Raw genomic sequence first — 10,170 nt, 5'->3', positions numbered from 1 at the left:
GGGGTTAGAAACCATGGTCGCACCGGGAAAGGTTCTCCGACTTCGCAAGGCCATTTACGGCCTCAAGCAGTCCTCTCGGGCCTGGTACCACAAACTGAGTTCTACTCTCAAAGCCCAAGGATTTAAGTATTATGAAGCTGATCACACCCTCTTTACTTGCCGTTCCACCAGCGGCTTAGTGGTGGTTCTTATCTATGTTGATGACCTTATTATCTCCGGCGATGACAAAGAGGACGTCCAGGCCACCAAGGCATTTCTCCACTCCGCTTTTGACATTAAAGACCTTGGTGAACTTCGATATTTCCTTGGGATTGAGATCTATCGCTCGTCGGAGGGTTTATTTCTCTCTCAAAGGAAGTACGCACTTGACCTATTAGCTGAGACTGGTAGACTTGGTGCGAAACTGGCTGTGACTCTACTGGACGAGGGCTACCAGGCCAAGCGAAAGGGGGAGAGTATTCGGCCCAAAGAGGTACAACCGCGAGAACCCATAGACGAGCCGTATGAGGATATCACGCGATACCGCCAGCTTGTAGGTAAGTTAATATATCTTACCATCACGCGACCTGACATATGTGATGTTGTGAACCAGGTTAGTCAATACACGAAGGCCCCAACCCGATATCACTGGAGCATGGTCGAGAGGATCCTAAGTTATCTTAAGGGAAGCCCGGTTCAAGGCATATGGATGTGCAAGAATTCGAACACCGAGATAGTGGGCTATTGTGATGCTGATTATGCTGGAGATCCGTTGGATAGGAGGTCAACCACTGGGTATTGTACATTCGTTGGAGGGAACTTGGTTACATGGAAGTCAAAGAAACAAAAAGTGGTCTCTTGTTCGAGTGCTGAAGCTGAGTATAGAGCGATGAGGAAGATAACAAATGATTTGACTTGGTTGAAGGCACTTCCCAAGGATCTTGGCATTGACTCAAAGAAACCAATCACCATGCATTGTGATAATGAAGCTGCAATTCATATAGCCACGAATTCAGTCTTTCATGAGAGAACCAAACACATTGAAGTTGATTGTCACAAGGTTCGAGAAAAGATCGAAGAAGGGGTGATTTTACCGTGTCACACTCGAAGTCAAGATCAATTGGCGGATATATTTACTAAGGCTGGATGTTCCAAGGTGTGTGAACACATTCATAGCAAGCTTGGACTTGTAGAAATCACTCACCCTTGATCATTTACTCTAATCCATGGACATTACACTCTTTTTCCCTTAACATAGTTTTGTCCCATGTGGTTTTCTATGTTAAGGTTTTTAATGAGGTGATGCTTCATAGGTTCCAAGCTTAGTCAGTTCACTCGACTAAGCTTGAGGGGGAGTATTGATAAGGTCGGACTTGATCTAATCGGTCATGTGGTCTGGTCCGTACGACCGTCCGTACGATCGTTAGTAAGGCCACTTCAAATGAAAATAAGAGGCCGAGTTATCATACAAGGCCCTTGTAGCCGTTGGAGGTAAGGTCACATGTTTCCTTAAGGGAAACCATGGGACGTTGCTATCACTATGGGGATTAGCCCTTTCTCTCTCCCCATGTCTCTATCGTTTACCCTCGTTTGTAAAAGGGTGAAGCCCTAGTCTCATATACTATTTAAGGCTCTTAGCCGACATTGTAAACATACTATTCTAATTGAATCTATTTTCTCTTTTATTCTCTTTGTTTCATCAACCTTATCTCTTATCTCATCACACTTATCCTTCAACTCTACTCTTTTATTCTGCTTAAACTAACACCAGCTACAGAACTGTCCAACTCAAAGTGAGAACAAAGCTCCTGCGCCTGCGGCTACGACCTCTGTCAACCCACCCGCTGAACCAAGAACCGGCAGCCACCAAGACAGTGTGAGTGTAGCTGTAGGATGTGTAAGTTCCTGAGAGAACCCTAGGCACCTGTTAGCCATGTGATAGGGGAATATGTAATCTTTTTGGGGAAATATTGGAACTTGTCCTGCAGTGTATGTTTTTTTTTATCTAGGTCTTTAAGACTAGATATTAAACTCGGATAGCAAGCCAGTAGAACCCTTAATTCTTTTTGGTAAATTTATTAAAGGGAGTTTGTGCTAAGTCTTTAGCATGGTGGTTGTTAGTTATGTGTGATTGCTTGCTATCTTTGTTTGTGATTGCCTGCATTGTGTGTGATTGCTAGCTATCTTTGTGTGTGATTGCTTGCTTCTAGTAGAGTAGTTGCTTGCTAATCATTGACTGCATGCATACTAGTTTAGGATGCATATAGGTTGCATAAACTAACCAAACATTTAAGTTGTGATTGTCTTGGAATGATTGATTGAGGATTCACCTAACACCGCAAGAGCGTAATCCGAGTCGAGGATAGCACAAAATTGATTGAGGAAGACACTCGAATCAATTATGGCAAAGTAGAGAGAATAATGATGATTAAAAAAATAATGTGAAGAGTTAGACGCACGATAAGCCAAGTCCAAGGGGTGGACGTAAGTGCAAAAATAATGTGGCAGAGGCAGAGAGTGCAAAAAAATAATGTGGCAAAAGCAGAGAGTGCAAAAAGATAATGTGGCAAAGGCAGAGAGTGCAAGAAAATAATGTGGCAAGAAAGAGTGTGCAAGAAGATAATGATGAAGGAACAAGGAGTTAATATCTTGCCAAAGGTCAAAACTCGGTGAAATTTCACTAAATCAAAAATCGAGGTCAAAATGGACTCAGTGTGAGGAGCCAGACCAAAGATAGTGAACAACTGTCTGATTTGTGAACGAAAGCACAAGATGAAGAATAAGAAGTCGAAGAAGGCGAACCAAAATATGGTGATGGATAAAGGAATAAAAAGGGGTCAAAGGCGGAGAGTATTACGACCAGAATGTGGGACAAGTCGAGTAAGGTTGTGATGAGATAAGACAGATAACCGAGAGAAGTAGGGATACAGGAGGTCCAAGATAATGCTGGAGAGGAAGAAGCTTTGATGACACAAGTCAATAAAGCTAACGTTGTATCAACAACATTTACAACGGAGAGTGGAGACAATAAAATAAGGACTGCAACGTTGGTCGAGAAGACGCCCAGTAGAAGATGTAGATGACAAGGGGTCATGAACATCATGGAAGGGTGAACGAAACATTATAATTCGAGGACGAATTCTTTTGAGGGGGGTAGAATGTAATGAACTGTATCAAGAGTACGTAGACGGAGGAGACGTGTCCAAGGGACGTGCGATACCTTTGGAAGACTAGGGGTGGGCATTTCGGTTTAAGTTTGGGTTTGGTTTGGGTTCGGTTCGGTTTGGTTAATTCGGTTTTCATAAAACTCTAACCATACTCAACCAAAGTTAATTCGGTTTGGTTTGTGTTTGGGTCGTTTTATGTTCGGTTTGGTTTGGTTCAGTTTGGCTTTAGTTTGGTTTGATTTTATTCGGTTTAAAAATCAGTTAATGTAACAAAACAAAATTTATTGTCTTTTGATAATAATAAGTATAAAGTAAACAACAAGTTGTAAGTTGAATAATTCAAAGAATCCATAAAATTTTACCTAAAAATAATAACAATGTTATTATTAAATGTTTAGTAATTAGAGTAAAATAAAAATGAAACAAACCAAACAACATAAGAAGATAGAAAAGTCTAATTTTTTATTGAGTTAGTTACAATTTTACTCTTTAAAACATAGGGTTAAAGTTTTAGATATAACTAAATCTAATTTAACATAAATGAATTCATAAAGAATATAAGATTATGATTACATATTATACAAAAATTATGAATATAATTAATTAAATTAGTTAATAAAAAGCACATTGGATTATCGGTTCGGTTTGGGTTTAAACCAAACCAAACCGAACCGTTTGGGTTGAGAAAAAACTTAATCAAATGATTTGAGAGTAGGATTGGATCTGGTTTGGGTCGGTTTGAGTTCGGTTCGGATCGGTTCGGTTAAAATGCCGAAGATTGAACGGGTGACTTGCAAGAGAAGTTACCAAGTCAAATAAATGGTCTAAGAAGGAAAATGGCCGTGGAGAAACGGACGTCAAATGACCATAAGACCAGAGTGGTTGGCGCCACAGACGCAAGGTCCGGAGATGTATGAGAGTGGACGGAGTCACGGACAAAAAGTCCGGAGACAAACGCAAAAGTCCGAGGTTATGGATGAGGAAGTCCGAGGTCATGGACAAGAGGAGCCAGAGTTACGGACGAGAAGTCCGGGAATGGACGAGAAAGATGGAAGTCACGGTCGGAAGGACCGGGGAATGACGAGGAAATAAACTGCGAATGCACAGTTTTTGATTTTTTTGCGGACAAGCGCGGGAGCTTGGGACGCAAGGGAGACGCGGGAAGGTTGGAGGAAGTGAAAAGGTCTCTCAAGAGTTGTGAGACGCCACGTGTCGCCATCGCATGCTCTCTCGCCAGAGAGTGAGATGCACGCGCGAGTGAGTGAGACTGGAAGCTTTTTGCATACAGAATTTCTGCCACTTTTCAAACACAAATTGCCACTTGCCTAGACAGAGAGCTCGACCAAGGGCTTATAAATAGCCAGCCCCGTCTCAACAATTTTTTGGTCCTGTAAATAGCCTCTTTGGTCTCTCATTTTCGACAAAGCCTCTCTCAAACACTAAACTTTTGCAAAAAAAATTCTCTCAACCATTCTTGAAGAAAAATCAAGAGACTTCCAAGGGAGGAAGAGGAAGAAGCTCGTCGGAGCTAGAGGAGGAAGAGGAGGCGGAGCGCTGTCGGATTGCGGTGTGGTGGTGGAGCTCGACTTAGTCAATTCTCTGCCTAAATCACTGTGAGTTGAGGTTATGACTTTAGAGTTGTTGTGATTTGCGTTTGGTGTGTACATAGAGAGTACATGAGCTTGGTAGCTCTTGTGTCTTTCTTGATTCTTGATTGTTGCATATTTATCTTTTAGATCTACATGGCAACAAGTTAAGATCTGGAGAGTAGACTAACATGCATACATTTATTGTTGCATATAGTCTTATTTGGGGATAAAAGATCATGCATGCATAAAGAAATGGGTGATTTGGGTTGCATGCAAGATCATATCTGAAATGGATGATCATGCATGCATCCTTCTATGAATTTTTCAACCGGTTAGGGAAGAAAAATGAAGTGGGAGAAGAGTGGAAAATGCAATAATTTTTCTTGCATAATTTTTGAGAATTAATTTGAGTAGCATGCATGATAAAATTGGGAGGAAAATGGGTTAGCATTACTTGCATGTCAAGGAAAATAATTAAGAAATTGTTCTTAATATTTCTTGAGAATTAAATTGGTTGCTTGCATGTGGATGTTGTCTTAAATGCTTGAATAATTTATTTCTTGCATTTTAAGATTTTTTTTGGTGAATTTCTTGTTTGTTTTTCTTGCCTGCATTGCTTGATTTTTGCTTGAAATTGTTTGTAAATTAAGTACTTAATTCTTTGCGTCGGTAGACTTAGATTAAGTACTTGTCTAGCTAGTTCTCATGTGTCATGTTGGACTAGCAATCGACTTCTGTCCCCAAGTGAATGTGGAGTTCCGGCGAGTTAACCTACGCGGTCTCATGGCTTGGACAATTGGTGTCTAGTGAGAGACTAGTCCGATCTATTGCATGCGATACAAATGTGTGGTGATCCGGTTGGTAGCCTTTGTGGTTTCAACGCGGTGTGGATTGGGGAGATGGGACAGAAGGTCATTGGGCCATAGGTCGCGTGTGTGAGATGAAGTATAGTGTGTACCTAAGGTGGTAGCATCACTAGTACTTTCATTCTCTTGAGTTTTGGGAGTTGTGTGGAGATGGCCTATGGTGGCTATGAGTCTAGAAGTGTCTTTTTTGAGTCATTTCTAGTTCTTTCATGTTGTGTGTTGTTGCTTGTTTGTTTTTTTGTTTGCTTGCTTGCTAATCGCTTCCGCATTGCGCGATTCTGATTGTTGTTGTGGGTAGTTGGTGTTGGGGGTAGTTGGATTAAGAGGACTGCATGTTAGAGAGTCACCTAACTCACTGAGTAATCGTGGATTACTCACTCCTCTCCATTATTGTTTTCTTGCAGGGAAAGTAAGTGGGTAAAGTTGGGCAGCTAGGAAAAACCGGATAGGATGTTTTATGCTGTGTGATTGCTGAAATAAAAATCCTTGTTTCCTTTGACATGCATTTCATAAAAATAAAAAAAAATGGATCCAACTTTATTTGCTTTGTATTTCGTTTTTAAATGAAAACCTTATACATAAGTAAATCGTGATATTTTCTATATATAATTGGACAAGTGGAAAATTAAATGGCCTAGTCCGGGTCAGCACAACGCCGCGCATGCGCTAAAGGTTGAAAAGCCGGAGGTATATGCGTAGCGGGTAGATGGTGGCTGGTGGACTGGACGGGGAACCTAATTCGTTGGTGGAACCTCGACCGGATCACGGGCTGTCGACCTCACTTTGACGCCCTCGTGCGCCGGTCCGCGGTTAGTCTGGCCGTGGGGACGGTTTGGGGGAGTAGGAGGACGGGAATGATAATCAATGTGAATCGTGATTCTCTTAACGTTTGGATGATCAATGTAACTGTGTTGTATGTATAATTCCTTGAGCACAGGGAAAGAACGAATTGTGAAATCAGAAAAATCGATGTATGCAAACCAAACTGTATAAAGGAAGAGACTATTTAGCACAGGAAGGCCAAATTCTCCTCTAGGCCAATGTCCGATACAAATCCTTGTTCCTAATGTAAGCTTGACCAATGTGTTGCTTGTGAAGACACTGCAAGGAAGAAAAGTCCTAAGTCGTTTGAAGTATCGTTGAACAAAGGCAAAGGCATCATCATAATGCACAGATCAAGATCTGAGACGCCTCGTTCCAAGGCATTCATTATGCATCATGAGACATCAAGTGGTCAAAATCATCCCGACATTTCAATGAAAACTTCTTTAAGGAGGAGTTGTTGTTGCAATCACCGCCGTCTTGTTGCAGAGACAGCGTTGAATCAACGAAAGCCCTGAAGTTGTCCTGAGCATCGTCCCTGTTAATATTACTACCCTCGTTGGGATAAAAGACATCTGAGTCATCGAACTTGAGATGGTCTTGAGATGAAATCATGAGTGTGAATAGATCCCTCCATCTTTTGGAGAGAATTGATGTGGAAGCAGCTCGTTTGATGGGAAGCAAGGACAAGATTTGGTCCAGGATCTTATCTGGAAGGGAGCTAAGTGCATCTCTACATCTAACCTCTTTGGTATTCATGATGAGACCGATCCGGTTTCTATGAAATCAAACGGCGGACTTAGATCAGGAGATATATATATGTATATCATGCAAAATTGAAAAAGAAAAAGCCTCCACGTTCGAGAACAATCATCGATCGAACTCAGAAGAAAGATGAATAAAAAAGTAAAAAAAAAAAACAGAAACTGACCTATTAATTTAATTTCAGTGGTTCGACTGAATCATTTCAGGATTTGATCAAAATCTAAAAACGTACGGGCATAAAACTGAATTATTGAAAAAATATCGAAGGTGATCTTTTTACTTTGATTTTCTTGTATTGTCCAATCCAATAACACGAGCTAGAGATTGTTTTTGTTATTCATAAGCTGACACAGCGTAACAAGTGAAAAACACACGACGGCTTTGGCATTGTCTGGTGGTGGTGACGGCTGATTCAAGTCTTAGGCTGTTGTGAAGGTTTCCACATTCCTGGTATCTGTTAAGTAAACGGAATATATAATCAGACTTTGAAGACTAAAACAAATTGATATTGATACACAACACTGACACAAACCTCAACACCATTAGGCCCAATTCTGTTACGTGATACGAAATTCAGAACTAGATTTGCAAACTCCTCCGGTACATCTTCCTGCATCCACGTAGATCATCATTGCACAAAAAGACTCAAATGTAAGAATCATTAGGCAATCGCATTTTTACCTGTATGGCATGTCCAGTGTGTTTGACCACGATCATCTGGAACTTTCCTTGCATTTGACCAATTGTGAGGGTCCTAATCCAATTTAACGACACCATTATTACGACAGGCTAAAGATTTCGATCCAACACAAGTTGAGACCTTAGCCAGAGTTCCAGAGGGACAAAAACAGATTTACCTGTCCAACCTATCAGTTCCAGCTAATAGCAAGAGTTTTGGAACAGGAGATGACAAGAACTTCTCCGAGAGACCATCATACCTGCAAGGCAACTAACATCGAATCATAAACTGTCAAAGAGAGGTATATGTTTACACTCGAATTCACAAGACTAGCTGTTGACACTAATAACTCTTGTTATTCGACCGTACCAACAACCTAATAGCCTTAGCATTTGTTTACATATGGATGATAGATTACTTATAAGATCTCAGGGTGACCAAATATGGCCAAGATTCTCTGTGTTGTGCTCAGTGATTTACTGAACGAAAACAAGGGGTAGTGAGGGTCATACCAGCCTTTCCAATATTGCTCTGTTTCCTCTAGGCGCGTCCGGTATACGTAGCTGGACAAAAAAAGTTCATTTCCAGTCATTAGGAAGCAAACATGTGAATACCTCAAAATGGTTACTATCAGTAACAGAGATACGCACCACTGCTTTGAATCATCATATTTGAGGGTTGTTGGGATGGAGACACGAGCAGAATCAATGTTTCTTAAGGACCCTCCTCTAACGCTGTATTCAATCTGCATAAATTATACATTACTTTAGAGATGGCAAACCCAACAAAACTTTACTATAAAATAATCAATAGTTGTTTGCAGCTTTAGCTAAATCTAAAGATCTCAAGGCAATGAGGGGAGCCTTGGAAGCTGAAAGGCCAAAATTTTCATTACCAATGATTCAACAAAAGAAAATATCACACAGCCGAAAGACCAGAAGTAAAACACTATATATTAATGCCATAATACGACACATAAAATTGCTAGATGTCTTGTTTGTGTATTCATTCAACCAAGTGTTTAAAAGTTGCTTACTGCTTTTTGGATGCTAGGAAAATGCTGCATTCTGTTTGAAAGAATTTTCTGCATGTGAATCAATGAGGCAATAGCAGTACCCTGCAATGAAAGCGCTTTGATCAGTTAATCTACAAGAGTGCAGACCAAATGAAAAACATCTGAGACTTTTCCATAAAAAAAGCAAACCTCAACAACATCCACAACGACAAGCCCAGCCAAACTACGCAATGTTTTGTTTGCAGCAACTTGCACAGCGACCGAACCTCCCATGCTGTATGTTAATAACATGAAACCAATTCATGAAAACTGTATTACACTACTTTTCTCCTACAGATTTATGCATGCGTCTATCACTACAATCATGTACCAAAGGGAGCCCACATTTATTCCTTAAAGAATTCAAGTCATAATCATAGGTTCAGTATACGAAACATTGTACCAAGTTGATCGTAAACAACTAAAATCTTAAACTTTATCAGATATGTTACAGGTGTAAGAGATATTCCCAGGCACACTCCGTTTACACTTTATGAAACAGATCAAAAAAGAAAAAGAAAAAAACCTGTGACCAACTAGCACAATAGCTGGAGGAGAGTCTCCATACAATTCCTTAATCACAGCCAAAACATCATTGCTCATTGTCTGCATTTCCCATCTTACTACATCAGTCTCAATTTTCAAACACCAACCAGCTAATGTATAAAATCAAACGAGGAAATCCAGACTAGTAAAAACGTTATACCTCGAGCGATAAATCCAATTCATTCTCTGAAACCGATTTACCATGTCCTCTCAAGTCCATGGCAACCACTCTTGCTTTCTCCTTGATTTTACTTGCCACTATAGAAAACGAAAGCCTAGCAAGAAGAACAGATGAAACTATTATATTCTTCATGCCTGTCTAAGTAGTAAGTTCCATACATACACATATTCAGCGAGTTCTCTCATCAGTGAAGTTAACCTGAAGAGCCAAGAATCAAAAAAAACACTCACCCAGAGTATCCACCACCATGAAGACAAAATACAACAGGTCCTTCAGTTCCAGCCATATATACGTGAAACACCTAAAACGATACACACTCCATTAGAGAGCCAAAGAGAGAACAAAACTAAAACGTTCTGGAGAAACTTGAGAGAGCAATTCATTAAAGCGTTACATCGTCAGATCCAGTGATTGATACATCATCTTCTTTATCAAAATAGCTTGTCCACTCTACAGGCGAATACTTCTCCGACGAACTCCTGAATCCCACAAAAAAAAAAAAAAAAAATTTCAATTTATCAA

General features: G+C 40.3%; 1 protein-coding gene across 2 annotated transcripts in view; it reads right to left on the bottom strand.

The window, feature by feature from the left end:
* Nucleotides 7,408-10,170, bottom strand: part of LOC104721375 (probable protein phosphatase methylesterase 1) — a 3,585-nt gene continuing 822 nt past the window's right edge. The window contains exons 2-13 of one of the 2 annotated variants that reach the window (XR_002034792.1): nt 10,043-10,127; nt 9,879-9,949; nt 9,628-9,742; nt 9,448-9,527; nt 9,072-9,156; nt 8,904-8,984; nt 8,518-8,612; nt 8,380-8,430; nt 8,046-8,137; nt 7,870-7,942; nt 7,721-7,798; nt 7,408-7,642 (exon numbers count right to left, since the gene is read on the bottom strand). Coding sequence is in view for 1 of the 2 variants with exons in the window: in XM_010439345.2 (XP_010437647.1) it covers nt 7,601-7,642; nt 7,721-7,798; nt 7,870-7,942; nt 8,046-8,126; nt 8,380-8,430; nt 8,518-8,612; nt 8,904-8,984; nt 9,072-9,156; nt 9,448-9,527; nt 9,628-9,742; nt 9,879-9,949; nt 10,043-10,127 (937 nt within the window). In the remaining variant the exon portion in view is untranslated. The remainder of the gene's footprint in view (nt 7,643-7,720; nt 7,799-7,869; nt 7,943-8,045; nt 8,138-8,379; nt 8,431-8,517; nt 8,613-8,903; nt 8,985-9,071; nt 9,157-9,447; nt 9,528-9,627; nt 9,743-9,878; nt 9,950-10,042; nt 10,128-10,170) is intronic. The other variant, XM_010439345.2, reaches the window with a different exon arrangement.

Source organism: Camelina sativa, chromosome 2 (assembly GCF_000633955.1).
Source record: "Camelina sativa cultivar DH55 chromosome 2, Cs, whole genome shotgun sequence".
Taxonomy (NCBI): Eukaryota; Viridiplantae; Streptophyta; class Magnoliopsida; order Brassicales; family Brassicaceae; genus Camelina; species Camelina sativa.
Note: the sequence above shows the minus strand (reverse complement) of the source record. Positions and strands in the feature narration are given on the sequence as shown.